Genomic DNA, 21009 nt, shown 5'->3' with positions numbered 1-21009 from the left:
CTGGTGCTCCCGTGCCTCCTGCTCTAGTCACGGACACGGAAGGCAGCCTGCGTTTCCACACGTGCCGAGGTCGCGCCCCTCGGCCTGAGCCCCGGGCGGGCGGCCCCTCCAGCACGAGGCCCCGCCCACAGCAGGTCCCTGCAGCAGCTTCCATCCAGCTCCGTCCAAACCCAGAAGCCCCGGTCCTTGAAACCAGACAGCCCCACGGGACGCACGGACCCAAGCTCGGACCTTCCGGGCCAGCCCGCGCAGGAAACACGGGCCTGCCCCACACGGCGCTTCAGGGCCACCCGGCCCCTCCGCCCGCCCTCCGCCCACGCTGCCCACCTCCTCGGCCCGCTGGGCCTCTGAGTGCTTGTCCAGGTAGGTGCCCTCCAGCACGGAGCCCACGATGGTCAGGCCCTTGCCGGCCTTGAGCTGGGTGGTGAGGGACAGCAGTCGGGGGTGCTTTACACACTGCTCCTCATCCAGGCTCAGCATCACCAGCACCTGCGGCCTGCGGGGGGAGACAGCCGTCACCCCGCGCCCCCGCCAGGTGCGCAGGTGCGCGGGTGCGCGTGCCCGGGGGCCGAGGGGCTCTCCGTGCGGGTAAAACCGCTGTTCCCCAGGCACGGCCTTCTCCGCCGCCCCCCCCAGCGGCAGGGAGACGCCCACACGCTTGCCCTCCGTCCTCGGCAGGACCCCAGCGAGGTCAGCTCGCCCCTTCCCCACCCACCACGCCACCCAGGTCCGGCCTAGTGCCCAGAACATGCTGATCGCGCCATGGCCAACCACTGTGGACTGAGGGAAGGTGCTAGAAGCTTCTGAGACAATCGCTCCCCAAAGAGAGGCAGCAACTTTCCTTCTCCGAAGCGTGCCGTTAGAGACGGCGCTTCGGGGGTTCAGAGGGCAGGAGGCCAACTCAGGGCAAGCTGGGGCGCTCACCTCCAGTTCTTGGTGTGGGGGGGGCCGTGCTCCACACGCAGCAGGGCGAACCGGGCAGCGTTTAGCGACAGACCCCTGATGCCGTCACCCCACTCCTTCTCGGCCCTGTGACGGAAGGGCAGCACTGAGTGCCAAGGGAAGGGGTCCAGGGCCTCAGGCCCCCAGGGGCAACCTCCCCGAGGAGCCACCATGGGGTCTCCGCCGAGGGCGGGACGTGGGAGTCGGGAACACGGCTGTGTGTGTGGAGCGGACGCTGACGAGCACAGCTGGCTCAGTGGGCCTGGCCTCCCCAGTGCCAGTGGTCACGGCCCCTGACACTCCAGCTAAACCACCCTGGAAAGAGCTGGGGGGCAGCAGCAGGGACCCTGGCCCAGAGCACCCTCCCCAGAGGGGGCCAGGGGCCCAAGGGAAACGCCCCAGGGATGGACCAGGCGCTGTGGGACGCGGGGTACTTTCCGGAAAGTTTGAAATCCGCCAACACATCAGTGCTGTCGTTGGATGGACTTCAAAGTTCTCAAAAACCACACCGTAAAAATGTGTCACTCTCAGCTGCTATGTTGAAGGTGTGCGACTGTGACAGCTGGGTCCCGCCTGTGCCCCGGGGCCAGGCCCTGCAACGGCTTACCCGCGGTACTCGATGTACTTGTAGATGCAGCCGGCGATGAGCATCGCAAACAGGGCGTAGTACCAGGAGCAGATGAACATCAGGGCAAGACACAGGCTCATCCCCAGGAAGGACAGCGCCCTGCGGGGGACACGCAGCTCACGTGCCTGCCCATGGCCGAACCCCAAAACCTCACGGGTCCCCCACAAAGACCTCATCCAGCCACCGTGAGAAAGCAGCAGTGATGCCCTGAGATCAGTCCCTGCCACTGACCCCACTCTGGGGGCTGAGACAGTCCTGGCCCCACCCACCGGACGCCCACCCTGCCCCCAGGGCACAAAGCACAGCCGGCTTCAGCGGTCCCCCACGCCAGCCACGCACGCTGGCAGGAGGACCGAGCAGCCCGCGGTCAAATGCTCGGGGCCCAGGGAGACTGAGGCCACACCCCCAGCGGGGGCCACATGCCACGAGACGCCTGCGTGGCCCAGGCAGCGGCCGCCCACGGGCTCCAATGCTCACCAGTGGTAGTACTTGAATCGCGGGCGCCAGTTGGGGGTACGCAGCAAGGTCTGCACGGCACAGGCCAGGTTCACGAACATGTAGCACATGAGGAAAAACCTGGGGCACAAACGTAGCACCAGAGGAGTGGGGGCGGGTCCCACAGCAGCTCCCGTCCTGCAGGCGCCTGGCCCCCCTGCTCCCAGGAAGACCCCTCGTCTGCAGCATTACCCACCCCCCCCCCCCCCCGAGGGGTCTCCCCACCCCCTCCGTCCCCGTGACCATACACGTCCCTTGTCCCCTGAGCAGGGACGCACAGGTGACAAGCGGCAGCCACCTCTCCACAGCCTGTCCCCACACGCCTCCCGCCGCGCCCACACCCGCTCACATGGAGAGGATGGGGGCCACGCTGTCCAGGGAGGCGATCAGGATGCCGGTCTCACAGATGAGGGCCGTGAGCAGCAGGGCCCACGTGGGCTCCCCGTTGGCCTTCCCGTGACCAAACACCTGCAGGGGAAGGGCAGGTGGGCTGCTGACGGGCCACGGGCACACCTGTCATCCTGATGAGAAGCCCAGGGTCTCAGGTGCAGCTCCAGAGGGTCTCAGATATGGGACAGAGGCAGAAGCAGACTTTTACCACTCTTCCCAGACCCTCTCCAGCCGGGATCAGGACAAACATCCAACATCCACAGCCCCCCCCGCCCCCCCAGGAGGTGACTAGTCTGCAGGTTGTGAGCTTTACAGGAACCGAGACCACGGGGGCAGCCCCAATCCCGGCTGGTGTCCTTGCAAGAAGTGATGAAGACACGGGCACAGGGAAGCCACGTGAGGCCTCGAAGAAGACAGCGTCCACACGCCAAGGAGGGAGACCTCAGAAGAAACCGGCCCTGCCCGTGCCTGCATCTCGGGCTTTCGGCCTCCAGAGTGTGAGCAAATCAGCTTGTGTCGTCTGAGCCCCCAGCCCGTGGCAGGTGGTAGGGTGGCCCCAGGACACTGAGACGTGAAACCGTCAAGTTCGTTCCAGAAAGCTTCCGTCCCAAGTGGAGGACGCTTTCCTGCAGGACAGACACCCCGCAGAATAGATGCCCCTCCCGGAGGGGACCCCCCCCCCCCCGGCCCTGCTCGGGACAGACACTGCCCCCCGCCCCCAGCCCCGGCAGGAGGTGGACGCTCTTCACTGTTCCCACAGCACAGTGACCACCTGCGGGGAGCCACCAGGCTGGCAGGGGTCCCCGGGGCCCACAGTGTGGGCCAGTGAAGGTCGTGCCCTGCGGGCAGACCCTCAGGGACCCTCGGGGACACGCTCGCAGAAGGACGGCCTCCCAGCTCACCTGCAGAAAGGGGACGATGCCGTCGCGGGCAATGGCCTGCAGCAGCCGTGGTGCGCCCGTGAGGCTCTGCAGACCAGCACCGCAAGTGGAGAAGAAGGAGCCGATGACGATGACCCAGGGGGACGGCCAGGCCAGCATGCCGATGACCAGCTTCCCCTGCAGGGCCTCCCCAAACCTGCGGGGCAGGGGCAGGTGGGCTTTCAGACACCTTCTCAGCAGGAACGAGGCCGCTCCCACCCTCGGTGTCCTTTCTCGGGGGCAGGGAAGCCACGGTCACTCGTGTAAGAGCAGCATCGCCGCGGGTCACGCTCAGGGACCGCACAGGCCCCCTCACACTCTCTCGGGGTCAGAGGCTGCCCTGTGGTTCCCCAGCTCCAGGCTGGAGCGGGAGAGGGTGGACACACCAGGCCAAACGGAATCCCCACAAAGGGGCCACGGGGCCTCCTGCTCCACCGCTCGAAGCCTGAAATCCAGGTCAACGCTACGATCGTCTAGAAAAAACACACGGAAGCTTCTAGAAACTGCAAGTGAAAACGTACTTATCTCGTAAGATCACTCCTTCAATGCAGGCCCCAAAGAGCACGATGCAGGACAGGTCTGCATCTCACGTCAAGGAAGAGGCAGGCCAAACGCACGGGCCGTAGGGCCCTGGTTGCAGGCGGACCTGACCGACCCTGATCCCACCTACCCCATCCTGGCGGCTCTCAGGGGACCTTCCTCGCCGCCCCATCCACCAGGTGAGTCAGGCTGCACATGGCCTGTAATGTGACCGCCACAGGGACAGGGCAGGGCACCCTGGCTCACTCAGCAGGGAGCGGCTACATGTTAGTGACACGTTACGTGGGATGACGTGGTGGTACGTGTGGTTTACGGACAAGGACTTGCGCCAGAACCAGCCGTGAAGGTCAGTGTCAGAGGCCTGCCCAGCTCCACCTCGGGGGCGATGACGGCCAGAACTCGCCAGAGCCTGGGAAGCCCACCCCAGTGGCCGGGGACACAGTGGCGGGCAGAGCATCAGGGCCACCCCCGAACTCGGCCCTCTCAAGGATACAGATGAAAGACGTCGTCACGATGGCCAAAATGGTCCCAGTGGGGATGGACTTCTGGGCATCCCTGAGGTCCCCAGACCGGTTGGAGCCCGCCATGATACCTACAGAAGCCCACAGGAAGAACACGCAGCTTACCACGCCAGGCCCTTGGCCCCGACGCACAGGGAGGGTGGGACCAGAGAGAAGCGCTCAGCAGCCCCCCAGCCCCCAGCCCCCAGACAGCGTGGCTGCAGAGGGCGCGGAGGTGAAGCCTGGCGAGGCGGCCACGCGGACCGGGCTCCCGGAGCAGGAGCACAGCTGCGAGCGGCCCCTGGCAAGAGCCACACGGGCAGACACAGCATCGGCTGCGGGCGGCTCAGGGAGCCAGGGCCAGGCCGGGATGGGGCAGGCTCCCATTGCACACACGGCCACCGCCGAGGGGTGTCCCGGCAGGAAGTGCGCGTGCACACGTGCAGGGGAGGAGGCACCGGTGTGGAAGAAAGCGTGTCCACTCCCGGCCGCCATGGTCACGGCTCCTTTGAGTGACAGCGGCCTCTCAGGAGAGCTTGGGACAAAGCCCCTTCCTGCACCCCAACCACAGCACGCAGGAGCAGAGATCCTGAGGCTTGTTTCTTGGGCCAAATGGAGAGTGAGGGGACCAGGGCACGTGTGTGCGGTGGGGGGGCCTCACCGGTCACGGAGGGGAAGTAGATCCCGACCAGCATGGTGAAATAGGTCATGATGTCAGTGAGGACGTAGGGCAGGCCGCTGGCTCTGTTCTCCTCGGGCACAGGCACCGACGGTGTGCCCTTCCTCTCCACAAACGCCCCCTTGTCTGCATACGAGCTCCACAGGTTATCTGTGGGCGACAACAGACCAGTAACAAGATTCCGGAACCTTCTGCAGGTGCTCCTGACTCAGGGAGGCCCCAGCAGACGTGGCTGGCGGTAAAGGGTTCCCAAGCTCCCATGGGCTCCAACTTCACAGGAAGACGTGAAGTGTGTCTTCCCAGAAGACAGAACAGAAACGGAAAAGCCCTGTGGGTCTCCAGTGAACCTGGAAAGTTCCTGTGCACCTAGCGGCTAACCCCTAGATATAAAGGGTCTACTGACCCCACTGCCTTTGCACCCTGTGTGGTGACAGCAGCTCCGGGGAGGACAGACAGCCGCCCGGCGGGTGGGCTGTGGGGGAGGGGAGGCGTGGCCCCGCCCGCCTGGAGTGCGGGGGTGGGGGGGGACTCACCCAGGAGGACGCCGCTGGCCACGCCAGGGATGCCCTGGATCTCCGTGACATTGTTCTGGGCAAAGTACTCGTCACAGGTGGCGTTGGGCATGGAGCTGTTGCAGAAGAGGCCCCAGAGCGCCGTGGGCATCGTACTGTTGTTGACGATGTGGACCTTGGCGCAGACGTCAAAGCCGCGTCTTGACAAGGTGCGGTTCCCCAGCAGACAGACCCTAGAGCGGGTGGTCGGGCGTGAGGAGTCGTGGGGGCCTCTTCTGAAACCACTACTGCTTTTCTTGGGCGACCGGGGCCAGGGGCCCCTAAATCGCTTCTGACGCTCCACTTTGCGTGATGGGAACGCTGCGTGAGCTGGGAGGGACGGGTGTCGACACAGCAGCCCCTCGAGACCACACTTCGGGGTCCCGGGCTCCTCACAGTGTGCTGCGGACTCATGGCCCGTCCTGGGGCATCTGACACAGGCAGCTCCCTCCACGTGGAGGGACCGGGGGGCTCGACACCAGCAGCCACCCACCCCGCCAGGCCCCTCCCAGATCAGCCCTGTGGGCGCTGGGCCTATCCAGCCAGCCCAAGCACCGGACATTCTACAGCTCGTCACTCGCTCTGTGACCTTGGGCCACTTCCCTGGGACCAGGCATCCGCATCCGGAGGAGGGACGAGAAAGGAACCCACCCGGGGGCTTCTGTGAGGACGAGGGGAGCCGCGCACAGAGGGCACCGAGGACAGGCCACCCCAGGAGCTCAGGGCCGGACCGTCCTCAGGGCCACCAGTACCCTGCGCACCCCGACCTTTGCCAGACCCGTCCCGTCCTCGCAGGTGGCAGACGCACACGAGAGTCCTGACGGCTCATTCCCGATCCCGACCATGCGGCCGCGGACACAGACCAGGCTGACGAGAGGAGCTGCAGATTCGCAGGCGCGGGACTCACGGGATGTCCGGCGGGTCGAAGGCGGTCTTGATGACGCCGGCATAGATGGCAAGGATGGACAGCACCACGCAGGCCAGGAACACCAGGGCCAGCTTGTTGACGTACTTGACGCCCACGAAGACCACCATGGCCATCAGCACCAGCGTGCACGTCCCGTACACACGCATGTTATGCAGCATGGCCACGGCCTCGTCACCCACCGTCTCCGCCTGGATGATGGCCGCGCTGGGGGAGATGTAGGTCTGTGGGGGACAGAGGGAGGGGGTCGAGGAGGGCCGCCGACCACCCCCGGCTGGAAGATGGTCCCCCGGGGGAGGCCATCTTTGTCTGCAGGACCTGGTGCTGGGCTCCCTCCCCCTCTGCGGGCTCCCAGCCCACCAGAACCCATTCACGGTGGGCCCCTGGGTGCTGCCACCAAGACCCGAGAGCAGAGAAGAAAGACTCATAGGAATGCCGCCTGGGGTTGGTGTCGTGGAGGCTGGCCCTCGGGTGGCACCCCCAGCCCAGTCCGCAAGGCCAGGGGCCACCCGCGGCCCGACCACCTGAGAGTGATGATACCATCTGGGAGGCCCTACTGGGCATGTGCAACACGAACCAAGCGCGGGCAGCAGAAAGGACCGACTCATGGCCAAGGAGCTCTCTTTCGGCAGCCCCACCTCCTCCAGCGGCCACAGCCCTGAAGGCCGGGCCCCCCGACCCACCCTGGGCTCAGGCCCCCCGGCCCACCCTGGGCTCAGGCCTGCGGCCCAGCAAGCACATCCGCTGGGCAAGAACGCTGGGGCCCACCCGCCGGGCAGCCAACGGACACTGGGTCACAGCTGCGTGGGCTCTGAGGAGACGGACGCAGTCAGCCTTCGAGGGCCCAAGGAGGCGGTGTCAGAGCGACACGGTGAGGGGCCGGTTGAGGGGCCCCGTGCGCCTCGGGACAGGCTCCTCAGGCTCTGGAAAACCAGCCCAAACCAAAGCACTTACCAAAAAGATCTCAATGGTCCCCAGGATATACATGGCCCCGGCGAAGGTCGTGCCCAGATAGAAGCAGAGGCCCACAGCCCCTCCAAACTCAGGCCCCAGGGACCTCGAGATCATGTAGTAGGAGCCGCCAGCTGCGAACCAGAGGAGGAAACAGGTTAGGGTCGCACCACTTAACTGTGCTGCTGAAGGTGAACCCGACGCCTCAATTCTGTGCACTCTGCCCCAAAAAGGCTGAGGACACCTGGGGCCGTGTGGGCACCGTCTTGCACCAGAGCACGGCCGACGCCTTAGCTGACCCTGGATCCCACGCCAGGCCCCTCCCAGCCCCCGACGGGCGGGGAGCACAGCCACCTGGGTCTACGCCGCCTACACGGCTGCTGCCCGCTGGGTCAGGGCGGCTCCGGGCCGGGGGCAGCCTCCCCAAGACCTAGAGATGGAACACACGGTCCCTCCCTGCCCTCCTCGCCTGGAGCTCACTGCCCACCTGTCACCTGTCCCGGGGACGGTCACTACAAGTAGCCGTGACTCCAAGGCTCCCAGGCCAAGCCAGGTCCCCCACCAGACCCGAGCCCTGGCAGGCCCTCCAGCATCCCGGCCGCTGACACCGGTCAGAGGGTGCCTGAGGCAGGGACTGCCCGCTGTGGTGCTTCAGTTTAGCCGCAGAAATGACTCGGTTTAGAAAAGAGGATGAGGGTCTGGGGGAAATTAACTCCAGAACCAAAGGCAAGAATCAACTCGTAAAACGCCAGCACCTCCAACCAGTGGACAAAGGTGAGATTTCACAAAGTATCGGGGAAGTATTCCCTTGGGTTCCTACCCAGAGAAGCCCGATTTCACAGCAGGCTCGGGCGCCAGGCCAGGTGCTAGGGGACAAGTGTGCACAGGATCCCCACCTTGGTGCCCCTGGGGGACACCAGGACACCAGCTCTCGGTGCATCGGTGGGCTGCGATACCAAGTGAGGAGGACGGCCCTCCGCTCAGCCTGCCCGGCACCCTTACCTGGGACCACACCGTTGGTGGCGATGGCACTCATGGAGATGGCGGTCAGCATCGTCTGCAAAGACACAGGAGATCCTCTCAAAAGAGAGAACACGCCGGGAGCCGCACCGGCCCAATCACAAAGGAACTGGCGAGCAACCAGCCACATGGGCTCTGGAATGCTCCGGAATGTTCCTCATCGTCTCCCACCCAACCCCCAAAGCTGGGCTCCTGCAGGCCATCAGAAACACCCAACGCAGGACCCCACCTGGAGTGAAAGGCTGGCTCCTGCCCGAGTGTCCACCTGCCGTGGGGTGTGGCTAAGTGTCCTGCTGGGCACGTTTGCTACTTAAAGAAGCCTCTTCTCTTATTCCTGGTTTGTAAGTTTCTGTGGCAATTACTCCAGATAACCTCCAGGTTCCTCCAGTAAAAGCAGTGTCGCAGAAGGAAGGGGACACAGTTCAGGCAGCCATACCACAGCCCACAAAGCTGTAGGGGGCACAGGCAGGTCCCCAGGGGGCCAGGTCAAGGGACTCTCGCCTGTTGTGTTGTCTGAATTTTAGCCAGAGGGCTCCAGGTGACACCGGGGGATCAGAACAGCCAGTTACGGTCCCCACAGTGAGAGCAAGGCAGGAAAGGCTGTGGCTCTTGGAGCAGGTGCCCAGGACACAGAGGCCACGGCAGACCCACGAGCAGTGGGAAGGAGGCCTGGTGCAGTTGTGCAGAGGAGACGTGAGGGTGAGGCGGGTCTGGGGAACCGGGGTCTGGGGCTGAGCAAGTCACTGGCGTGGGCCCTTCCTTCAAACAGGGAGCCCAGGGGTTTCAAAACCGGAAAGGGACCTCGGCAAAACACAGCACCCTCATGAGTGCTGACAGCGCCCCTCTAAAGCCCTCGGCCACCAGGATGTGCGCCCCAGCGTCGTTTCACAGACGCAGGTACAGGAGTCCCGCTGGCCCGTCACCAGCCCGGTCCCGGCCCACCGGCCCCACAAGACTCGACTTCCCTTGGGCACAGCGCCCTGGAGAGCCCCCGGCCACCCACGCGGATGGGTCCCTGACCTCCAGACGCCACCCGCCCGGGGACCTGCAGTCACTCACGCAGGTACAGCACATGGACACGATGAGGAAGGACTCTAGGACGCCAGCCGCCCCCACGATCCACGTCAGGCGCAGGAAGAGGATCACGCCGAGGATGTTCTGGAGGCAGGGCAGGTAGACGCCGATGAAGGTGCCCATGCGCGGGCTCTGGAAGCGAGCACAGCAGTTCCGGTTCCAGGGAGGCTGGACCCTCACCTGCAGGCATCCAGCTGCACGGCCCTGCCCCGGGGGCCCCGGGACAGAAGGACAGACAGGGAGAGAAGCCGCGGGGGCCACACGCTCCAGCTGCACGGCCCTGCCCCGGGGGCCCCGGGACAGAAGTTCAGCACGTCGGCCGGGCAGACGCCAGGGGCCCAGCCCATCCTGTCCAACAGCTGACATGACACCACGGTCAGGTGGTACAGGGCTGTCTGGAGAGGCAAGATGACGTTCAAGGGAAAAACCTCTCAAGTTCAGGTGAATTAAAAAAAACAAACAAAAAAACTGGGGAAGATTTGCTTTGAAATCACTTCCTGTGAAAGAACAGGCTGCAATCGAGGGGCTGGAGGCAGCTCTGCCGGCTCGCGGCCCAGGGACGGGCTCCCCGAGGGCAGCAGGCTGCACCCACATTCAAGGAGGCAGGTAAACTCTCAGGACCAAAGGGCTGGTCTCCACGCAGGAACGCCTGCCCCCACGAGCCTGGACGGGGCAGGGCCACAGAGCCCCATGGGACCCCACAACCCTGGGGAAAACCCTCTGAGGGCACCCCCGAGCGCGTGGGCGTCTTCACGTCTGGGACGCTCAGCTCCCTCTAACGCAGGGCCTGGGCCTGCCCGCCCATGGGGTGCCTGGCTTCCGTGTGCCCCCTCGAGTGGCCACGGGGCAGGCGAGAGCAACTCAGGGACTTTCCAGTTGTGTAAACTGGGAACGCACTGGCCAAGGGAGGGTGGTGCCAGGCAGGGGGCAGCGTCTCGTTCACAGGTAAGCATCACGCAGCCATCCCCAGCTGACGCAGGGCGTCCGCTGCTGTTCTGCACCTGGCGTCGGGCAAGACCCGAGTCACCCTGGAAGAACCTGCAGTTCGCTCCTACAGGCGGCTTTGCTGGACCAGCCCGGCCGGACGGGAGGTCCAGAGCCCTCACTGGGCGGGGCCGGGGGGGAGGTGGACATCTGGGGATGAGCTCCTGTGCTTGGTTGGTCACAGGGGACAGTAAGGGAAGCCCCCATCCCCAGAGGACCCGGTCAGCCCTAAGTGGGGCGGCTGATTCGTGCCACCCAGAATACGTCCACCTGGTGACGATGGTTGTGCTGAGGGTCCCAGGGTGGCTGGATCCCTCCTGTGACCGAAATCCAGCCTGCAGCAGCTGCCCCAGTGTCTCCAGGGGACAGAGGACAGACAGCTGACCTGCCCCACGGGCAGGTTGTCCCAGGTCCTGACCTGGCCACAGGTCCAAGCCACGTGCTGTGCAGGTTCGCCAGGCTGCACACTTAGATTACGTCCCAACAGAAACCATGCTGAGGGGTCTGGGCTGCACTTCCGTGCAGGGGAGGCTAGGACACGCTGGGCTGAGCTGGGCAGCCTGGGGACAGCGGGGGGAGCCAGCAGGGGCCGGCACACCCGGGCCCGCCACGGCAAAGCACCTGTTCCGAAGGCAGCGGACATCACAGAAGCCCCAGCACACGCACAGAGGGACAGGCACCGATGGGTGCTGACTGCACAGAAGATGCCTGCGGTTCCCAAAGTCGGGACCAGAGAAGAGCCTGTGAGGCCACAGGCAGTGCCCGGGGTACATGGCAAACCCCAGAGCAGCTGTCAGCATGGCACCTGGCCCACAGCGACCAGGGCCACCATGGGCTCCCGAGGACTGGGGAGCGTCCTTCAGGGCACTGCTCCCTGCGCCCAGGAGGGCGGCCGGGCCAGGGCTGGGCAAGGCAGTCCTCACACCCCACGTCCCTCACTCCAGACTAAGCAGGTGGCACTTCGCAAACACAGAGCGAACGCGCCCAAGCGTCAAGGGAACGGGAGAATCCGTTCTGCTGGTTTGCAGTAAGAGGTGCCTTCTGTGGCCGGACCTCCTGACAGCCGAGGTCAGGCTGGACACAGGATGCGGGAGGGACTCCGTGCACGCAGGACTGGCGCCCTGGGCAGAGTGCGCAGAGGAGGGAGAGGCGGCCAGGGAGCCCCCAGGCTGCCACAGCCAGCTGCAGGAATCCAGCAGAAAATGCTCAACCCCTCGAGGGGAGACCCGGTGCCCAGGCCCCAGGCCACCTTCGTCCTGCTGGCCTGGCCGCCGCCCTGCTTCACAATCCCTGAAACACAGCACCTGTGGGCAGCACTGGCAGGGCCAAGAGCCGGGGGAACGATCACCGTGGGAGGTCGGAAAAAGCCCTCGTCTGCCCTAACCTAACCTCGTGCAGACGAGAGACAAAACCAATGTTTTGCTGGGACTCAGGGAGTGTCCCAGGGATAAGGGAAGAGATGGGACGGGGGAGAGGGGACAGGGGGAAGGGTGGGGGCTCACCTTGACCTCTCGCCTCTTGCTGTCCTCGTCCTCCTCGTGCTCCACCACGCCCTGGCTCAGGTTGGTGTAGTTGGCCAGCTTGTTGAGCAACGAGGACACCATGGGATTGCTGTCCATTTCCTCCTGTTTGGGGCCGAGCTGTGGGTTAGTTACCCGGATCCTCAACCCACGGGAGCAACGGCCAGCAGGGCTCCCTGCGGTGCCCAGCCCCACACCCGGGGCACACGGGGCTGATGCGGGCCCTCGACGTCCCGGACGCCTGCACACCACGGTCCCCAGTTGGGGTCAGGAGCAGAGGTCGGGGCTCCAGGCCACAGAGCCGGGGTGTGGGGCTCCCCCATGCACAGTGTCCAATCAGGAGGCCAGCCCTCCACCCGACCCCCAGCTCCTCACTAGACCGTGGGGTCTCGGGGCCCTGGCCCTGTCGTGTGACCGAGTGAAGCCTCGGCCCTCGTACTTTGTGTAGAAGGAAGCATGAGTCACCTCAAAAAGTGCCATGTTCTTCCCTTCAAAGCAGTTCTCCGGTTCCACATCCACATGGTTAATAAACGGGCTGTTTTCTCTCGAGTTTCCATCTCCTGGTGGGGAAAACGCCCAGGTCAGTTTTAGGAGCAGCTGGAAGGAGGCGGGGGCCACTGCAGACCCGTGCGGGCCCAGCCCCTCCGCCAAAGGCCTGGGGGAGGACCTGTGAGACTCCAGGACCCTTGGCTCCCCCCGCCCTGCGCACACGCACTGGCACACGGCCCCACCCCCTAGGCAGGACCCTGCCCCCCACCCCCCCCCACGCATGTGCGCACGCGCGCGCGCACACACACACACACACCCGCCTCCCGCCCCCCAGGCAGGACCCCACTCCAACGAGTCAGGCGCAGCCCCCCACTGACTCAGCAAGACCCAAGCTGCATGCCGGGGAAGGGGGGCCGTACACTGCATCCAGGAACCCCCCCCCCCCCCACAGGACAGGACAGTCCCGTTTCCCAGGCAGCAGGCTGACCACGGGAAGACGGTCTGCGTGCCTTGGGGGAGCTGCACCTTGTGGTCTCGGTGCCCACACGAAGGCCCAGGGCAGGCCAGGGTGCCTCAGCTCCACCCACAAGGCTGGAGGTGGTCAGCCGCCCGCACACAGGCCGCGGCAGCGTCTCCTGGTGCCAGACGGCTGCCCACAGGGTCTGCAGGAGGAGCAGGCGCCAAAGGAGCACCTTCCCCGCGGCACAGCGGCTGGCGACCCCTGACCATCTGCTCCTGAAGCCGGGGTCATGGCCCTGCCACCTGGTGCTCCGCCCACAGGCACGGTGCCCCCCGGACCCTGCATCCCCCAACCCTCTGCCAAGAGCCTACACTCGGCACGGCCGCCACCCTGTGCCACGGATGGCATCAGAAAGGAAGGACAAGGGCGACCTCCATGCGGGCGGGGTCACCGCCAGGCCCTCGACCAGTAAGTGAGAGATGGCTCCCGCCCCCCACCTATTTCTCCAGGGTCACAACAGGCTTCAAGAAGAGCGTATACGCCCAACCCACGTGAAACCCATCAACCTCACGAGTAATGTGCTCAGGGCAAAGCGACGCCGCGACTTCACCGCATCCTGGGAGTGTGGCTCGCAGGGGCGGGGCCGGGCGGGCACGGCCACGTCTGCAAACCCTGCGATAACCAGCTGGCCCCAGACCAAGACCCGCAGTGCTTCTTACAAAAAAGTTAGAATAATAAAAAGACTGCTCGGCGACCGCACAGCCCATCGGCGGGCACGTGGTTTTCAAGACAGCTCAGCCCACGATGAAGGTCTGCCCGAGTTTAAGATCCTGGGCACACAGAACAGCACCCACGGACGTCAGGAGAAAAGCACAGAACAGAATGTGTCTACCACAGGGTTTTAGCCCCCGAAAGGGCACGTGGCTCTCGCCCGTGGGTGCTGGGATGCCAGGCAGTGGTGGCACTACCTGCCGGGGTCCGGGGAGAGGACTCCGGGGCAGCCTTCTGCCCAGGAATAAGCCCCAAGCCCCAAGCAGGCCGCACGCCTCCTGCCACACCATCTGGTGTCCTGACCTACGACCCGCCACGCAGGAAGGCTCCCCAGAGCAAGGACCCCAGGAAAGTCTCCAAAACCGGCTTTCTCAGACCCCAGGGCACCAAGTGAGACTCACAGCGGGCCCTGTGGGGTGACCCCACCACGGTCCAACTTTCTGACAGAATCCCCAAAGGACAGGAGGGTCACCATCCCCCCCAGACACGCAGGGGTGGGAGGTGTCCACCAGTCTGTCCCCGTGGCGGCTCAAGGTGACGAGGGGCAGCGATGGTGGGCCACCACACTGGGCACGGCACAGAATCCCTCAGCCCAGGCAGACCCCGAGGGGTCCCCGCCCACGGCACCTGGAGCCCGAGCGGGCAGACCCGGCCCTCCCACCTCCACAACCCACCATTCGCCCCAGCCGGTCCGAGGTCTGCACCCCACAGCTTCTTCCGGACCTTAACCCTGTGCTCTCACCAGCCAGCCTCCTCGCGTGGCCTCTGAAACCACACCCGTGTCTCACACTTAGAGAAAGGAAAGGCAGAAACAAAGATGGACAAAACAGTAAACGGAACACAAGCGACCGTATTCCACCGAATGCCGTTCTCCACACTCACCCCAGCGGGGCTCAAAGAAGCGGCCCGAGTGCCCTGAGCGCAGACCGAGTCCTGCACCACAGACCCCGGAGAACTAAGGAGACCAAAGCCTCAGCGGGGTCCCCTTTCCAGAGACCTGGGTGAGCGCTTCCAGACCCGGCCTGTGTGTCTGTGAGCGCACGGCACACACCCAGGCCGCTGGGGCAGGTGCGCAGGGTGCGGGCTCTTCACCTGTGACGGTTACACCTGCCTGTCCCCCCTGTCGGCCGAGGACACCCCAGCACATCATCGAAGGGACAGAGTACCAGCACGGGGCTCCCGCTGGCCACCCCCAAAACAATCTGTGTCCAAGGTCACAGGACATGTACCAAGTCCACACGCGGGTGAACAACGGGGGACGGCACAAGCACCTGCCAGGCTGCATCGCCCGCTAAGCCACAGGGAGGGATGGGGACGGAAAAGCCCCCGCGGGAACGATGGCTGCAGTGGCGGCTTGCGCCAGACCTGCTCCACATCACAAGGCAAGCACGCCCTGGGGGAGAAGCCGACCCGCTGACCTAACCAAGGTCAAGGTTAACACCAGGGTCACAAGCCAGCCGACACCCAGGGAGAACACTCGTGACTGGTGACTTCACCGGAAAGCCTGAGACAACGCCAGACAAGCACAGAGGCGGCCCCTCAGGGACACAACACCACAGAGGGCCAAGACAGGCGTGGAATGTTCCGGAAACAGGGACAGCACAGAGACGGGGCAGTGGAGAGCAGCACGTGGCCCACGTCCTCTGATAAAGGACACTGCCGGGCCGACTGGTGAAACCAGAGGAAGAGCCGCAACAGGGAGAAAGTGCCTGTTACCAGGAGAGGCGTCTCCCACAGCGGCTCAGAAGACAGAGCAGCAGAGGGGACAGAAACGGGTCCCCAGAGACTCTCCACGGCCTCACAGCTTCTACAAACTCTACAGTGAGAGCTTTTAAAAAAATATATCAAGCAGGGCGCCTGGGTGGCTCAGTCGGTTGAACATCTGACTTCGACTCAGGTCATGATCTCGCGGTTTGTGAGTTCGAGCCCCGCATCGGGCTCTGTGCCGACAGCTCGGAGCCCGGAGCCTGCTTTGGATTCTGGGTCCCCCTCTCTCTCTGCCCCTCCCCCGCATGCTCGCGTGTGCTCTCAAGAACAAACAGATGTTAAAAAGCAAAGCCAGAGAAACTCCCACGGCGTAGGGCTCACTCGTACATAAAGAAGCAAGTTTTATCTCGAAGAAACAACAGACTGAAATTTTCAGAATTGAGGCCCGGAAGACACACATACGGGCAGGCACCATTCACACACGCTGGCACACAGACCTCACTCAGACCACCACTCGTAACCAGTGTGTGAAGAAATTCAGGCAAAAATCTGAGACCCTGAACCCCCTGGGTGAAAGACAGAGGAGAGGTCCCTGTATCGTCAGTACAAAGGGGAGGTGCCCAGTACCAGGGTCGTCTGGGGCCACGCGAGCCACACAGTGACAGGACGCCCCGTGGCATTCCTGCCTCAAAGCGTTTCTCCTGAAAACCACCCCAAGCAAATGGCCACGCACAAATTCTGTGGCATTCTACGAGCCTCCTGACCCAGATCCTTCAAGCGTGCTGATGCCAGGACAGACAGCAAGGGGGGAAAGGTCCTAGACCACAGGTCCGGCAAGCTTCCTCTGTAAAAGGCCACAGCGCCATCACAAGCGCCTGGTGCACCAAAGACAAGGTGTGAACAAGCAGCAGGGCCACGTGCCAATAAAACTTTACTGACAAAAGCAGGTGGCCAGGCCACAGGCCGCAGAGAGCCCAGCAGGGGGCTCTCAACACACAGCCGTGTGTGATCCTCAGGGAGGCCGCCAAGCAGGGAGGTGGCCGTCCTGCCTCCCACCCACCCTGACCCGCTCCCAGCTTGCCCAGCAGCCCCTGCCCCTGCCCCACCTCACGGCACATAGGATCAGCCTGTTTAAAGCCCCCCACCCAGCCTGCCAGCCCAGAGACGTCTGCGGAAACCAGTGCTTCGGGGATCACTGCTCTCTGCAGCCCGACAGCCTCGGCGACCGCCAACACCTGCACCTGCTCCAGGGGACACACGACTGGTGAGCAGGCCCAACCCTGGCCCGGGACCCAGAGACCACGGACGCGCTCGCCCGGGAGCGGGCCGGATGGCTGGCGGCTGCCGGTCTGGGGCCCAAGGTCTGAGGAAGTGACTGGAACCTGGAAGGAGCACAGGTGGGCGTGGGGTGCGAGGCCCCGGCCAGCAGCGCTGTCCTCGTCCCCTCCTGTGCAGGCTACTTCAGATGAAGCCACACCTCACCCCGTGATCTCAACACAAAATGTTCAACACGCTTTGTTCACAACACAACACAATCGTGTTCTTAACGCAAAATGTTCAACAAAACGTTCAGCTTTTCTGTGCAAGCTGCCCCCTGCCCCCGCAGGGCTGGACACACATCCAGACAGGGACTCTGCCTCGTCCTCCTGAGGCCCCCGTAATCGCCCCCGTTAGGGTACAGAGCTCGCCCCGCAGTCCTGGAGGCAACTCCCCACCCCCCCCCCCCCCCCGCCCCCCACACACACCAGTTCTGACTCCGCTAAATGCAATCTCAACCCCTGGTCAGGGAAGATCGGATGTGACCAGGGGCAAGGTCATCCTGGCAGACAGCGCCTCCCTCCCCCAAGCCTGAAGCTGGTTACTCTCCAGACTCCAGGCGCGCTGCACAGCCCTGGCTCCCTTGTCCCTGAGAGAAGTGTGTGCAAATGCAGCAGGCAGGGCCGGGATGCCCGGGGACAGGGAGGCAGGGGCTCAAGGAGGCAGGGAGGCCAGCCACCGACCAGGAGTCCAGAGCCCAGACCCCGGTGGTCTGCTACCAACTGGAGCCCAGAGCCCCAGTTGCTGCTGACAACAGTGTCCTCCAGCAGCCCTGAGGGCCAGAAGCCTCCCCCCGCCCCCCCCCCCCGTCCCTGTCCCTTCTCGGGTTACAGCGTCCATCAGCAGCCGTCCCCCGGCTTGGTCTCCTCCTCCTGAGTGAGCCTCACATCACTCCCCACCTCCCTCCGCCTCCAGGTTTGCATCCAGGATTTACCAGCGTCTCTCCGTGAACCGCTCCCAAGAAAGGGGCACAGACCGACTTGGGAGGGTCGGCGGCCACCCCCCTCCTGCCCCCAAATGCAGGCTCTGCTCCGCTTGTGCTGGACCCCAGACATGCAGGGCACCTCCAGCAGGATGGAGTCCCCCCCAGTGGCCCCCTGGTGCATCCGGTGCCAGACACCGGAGCACGGCCCGTGGCCAGGACCTCTCTGAAACCCCGTTACGGCCGGAATGAGGTGTTTCTCGGCTCCACAGCCCCTAACAGCGGATTCCTGACCCCTGGGCCTTGCCCCCTGCCCTCCACGCATCACATCCAGGACCAGTGCTGCAACCTGGATTCCGGAACCCAGGCCCTGAGCAGGCTCCTCCTGGGCCGGAGGGTGAGTTCTGTGTCCAGCCAGCAAACACTGCCAGGCTCAGGTCACAGTCCCCGCGGTTTTCAAGGCACGTTTCTGGCTAAAACAGAAACACTCTCCGTGTCGAAACCACAGGAAATAGAATGAGGGCAAGAACCGTGACAACTACCCCCCACCGCCCGCCGCCCCAGACGCCTGCTCGCACCATGCACGGCATCCTATCCCGGGACCATGCGCCAGCCTCTCCCGCCCCAAGTCCCCAGAAAAGCGGAAGGAAGGGCCGTCTCAGGGACGCGTGTGCCCCACAGGGAAGCCGACGGGAAAGCGGACGCCCTTCCTGCCCGCCCGGCCCCGGCCCAGCCAAGGGCCCCCTCAGGTGTCCGCTGAGCCCGCCCACCCGGGCCTGCAGGGCCACCGCTGGGGTCGCGGGGGAGGGACGGAGGCCTGAGACACTCCTCCCCGAGTTCCACACGGACTAGCTCACGTTAGTACGTTTCACCTGTTTCCTTCACCCCGCGCCCGGTGCGCCCACCAAAAACAAATCGCTTTATTTAAGGCCAGTGTCACACTTCTGCTCCAGTCTGGGGTCCCTGACACAGGACGGAGGCACGATCGGCCTAACGCCGGGTCCACCACGTGAGTGACCTCCGTGTGCATCTGGCTGGCCTCCTGGAGCCCGGCACCACAGAGGAGTGGCAGGGGGGCCTGCCTATGGCTCCCAGAGGCCTCCCGGCAAGGACGGAGCCCTCACTTCCAAAGCATCAGACGCATCCTGACCCCAGCACCCATGTGACACCAGGTGTGACCCAAAAGCAGCTGACCCCCATGAGCAGCCTCATGGGCGGAGGGGCAGTGTGGCCTCGGGGACAAAGCCGCCCAGGCTCCCCCCATCTCCCGCTTGCCCACGCTTCCAAAAGGGGGGAGGCTCCCTGGGGAACCACCTCGGGGACCTCTGGGAGAAGGTCGGCTTCAGACGCCGGAGGAGCGCAGCCCCCTCCCAGCCCGACCACGGCCACCAGGCCACCACGGCAACTCGCTGCCGCCACCCCAGAGACCAGGCGAAGACTCCGCCTCTGGGACGTTTTCTTCAGATCCCACACTCACGGCCCCAAAAGAGGGAACATCCCAGGGGACACTCGGCTACCAGGAGGCGCCAATGAAGAAAAACTGCAAAGAGGGAGGAGTGCCCGGAAAATTCCAGGACACACAGACCACCCGTGTGCACAGTCACAGGCGCTGGCACAGGCACGGCACGCGGGCACACTCGTGTGCACAGATACAGACCACACACGTGCACAATCACACGCACTGACAGACGAACGGCACAGACGCGCCCGGGCAGACGCACTCCCACACGTCTCTGGGGACCACACCTCTGATGGCCTCACGGCCTTTCCTGAAGGGGCATGCCCCCCCCCCCCACCACCCCGCACAAGGAATGACAGACCCCCACTCCCATCGGTCACTTGGCCGTTTGCCCACTCTGGTCTGCCCTCTCCCGCGACCTCCTCCACGTCAGGATCTGCAGTTGGCGACCAGGCCCAAGGAGGGGGTGGGGAGATTCCGCCAGGGGCACCGGGCCCTCAGCCGCCTCCTGGGGCGGCTCCTGTTACGGACACAGGCTCCCGTCTGGCGGTGACGGAGACCCTGCGGCTCAGGGAGGAGGAAACCCAAGACTGACCCGCGGCCACTCCTCTGGTTTCGGCCCAACTCGATCCCTCCCCAGTGACTGCGGAGCCTCCCTGGGAACCGGCCGACGACACAGCCGAGAGATCACGGCCACCCCTGAGACAGGCCGGCTCCTGGACAGGGAAACTGAGGCACGAGATGCTCTCCTGCGGGCCCCGCGGCACTCCGGGAGCAGAGGCCAGCACAAATGGGGACGCAGGGGTGGCTGCGGCCAGCACCCTGCAGGAAGCCGCCGCTCACGCCACCTGCACGCGTCCCCCCACCCCCCGAACGGACACGGGCCCAGCGGCCCGGCACTGAGTCCCGGTAGCCGCTCCCTCTCTGCCGAGGTGTCGGCAAGCTCCCCCCCACCCCGGCGTGATTCCGCGGCCGCCCCCAGACCACCCCAGACCACACAGGACTCAGGGCGGCTCCTCCGCCTCCTCCCCCACCTGTCCCTCCAGAAGAAACCGCAAGACAGGAAACCCGCCCAAGGCACAACGGGGCCAGAGACACAGGAGCGGGAGACCCGGCCAAGACCTGCACGGACACCTCAGCCCTCCACCAGCGAAGCAGCCTGGCGGACCACCGCCCCCACCCCGGGACACGGGGGCCACCTGGTGGGGCCCACTCACCCTGTGATCCCCCAGGACACGGGGGTCACCTGGTGGGGCCCACTCACCCTGTCCACCTTCCCCCAGGACACGGGAGCCACTCACCCTGTCCCCCCTCGGACACCTGGTTGAGGCCTGCTCACCGGGGCTCCTGGCAAGAGGTTCGAGGACCCACATGATGCCAACAGCCACGGACAAGGGAGCCGGGGTGCAAACAGCACAGCTGGCCGGGGCACCTCACTTTGTCCGGCCCTAGTCCTGCTGGAGCTGCTGAGCTTATCTGCACAAACCAGGCCTCTGCTCCGAACAGGGAGTTTCCCTCCTTTTCACAAAAGGAGAGACGTTAAGCCTCTGTGCTGTCTCCGCCAACAGCACTGCCCTAGATCCCCCCAGAAAGGAGCCCAGGCCTGCGCGGGTCTGTCCCCAGCAGGTGCCCACACCTAGCTGCCCCGACCGCCAAGGCCCAAACTCCCACCACCGGGGAGACCGGCTCACGTGTTCCCGGGTGCCACAACTCCGCAGGCCTGCTGGGTCCTCGTCCAAGGCTCCCCCACCCCCACCCCCCCCGC

At 64.8% G+C, this 21009-nt stretch overlaps 1 protein-coding gene across 5 annotated transcripts in view; it reads right to left on the bottom strand.

Moving 5' to 3' along the window:
* Positions 1-21009, bottom strand: part of SLC12A7 (solute carrier family 12 member 7) — a 67782-nt gene that overhangs the window by 10967 nt on the left and 35806 nt on the right. For 3 of the 5 annotated variants that reach the window (XM_030333179.1, XM_030333184.1, XM_030333194.1), the window contains exons 2-17: positions 12585-12679; positions 12102-12224; positions 9601-9747; positions 8524-8578; positions 7525-7655; positions 6553-6794; positions 5628-5839; positions 5077-5244; positions 4409-4507; positions 3897-3954; positions 3358-3532; positions 2415-2533; positions 2048-2146; positions 1550-1669; positions 925-1029; positions 328-496 (exon numbers count right to left, since the gene is read on the bottom strand). In XM_030333179.1, coding sequence (XP_030189039.1) covers positions 328-496; positions 925-1029; positions 1550-1669; positions 2048-2146; positions 2415-2533; positions 3358-3532; positions 3897-3954; positions 4409-4507; positions 5077-5244; positions 5628-5839; positions 6553-6794; positions 7525-7655; positions 8524-8578; positions 9601-9747; positions 12102-12224; positions 12585-12679 — 2117 coding nt within the window. Of the gene's footprint in view, positions 1-327; positions 497-924; positions 1030-1549; positions 1670-2047; positions 2147-2414; positions 2534-3357; positions 3533-3896; positions 3955-4408; positions 4508-5076; positions 5245-5627; positions 5840-6552; positions 6795-7524; positions 7656-8523; positions 8579-8770; positions 9553-9600; positions 9748-12101; positions 12225-12584; positions 12680-20583; positions 20826-21009 lie in introns of those variants that run through there. The other 2 variants (XM_030333204.2, XM_030333211.1) reach the window with 2 other exon arrangements.

This window comes from Lynx canadensis, chromosome A1 (assembly GCF_007474595.2).
Source record: "Lynx canadensis isolate LIC74 chromosome A1, mLynCan4.pri.v2, whole genome shotgun sequence".
In the NCBI taxonomy this organism is placed as follows: Eukaryota; Metazoa; Chordata; class Mammalia; order Carnivora; family Felidae; genus Lynx; species Lynx canadensis.
The sequence above is the reverse complement of the archived record's forward strand: the minus strand, read 5'-3'. Positions and strand labels throughout refer to the sequence as shown.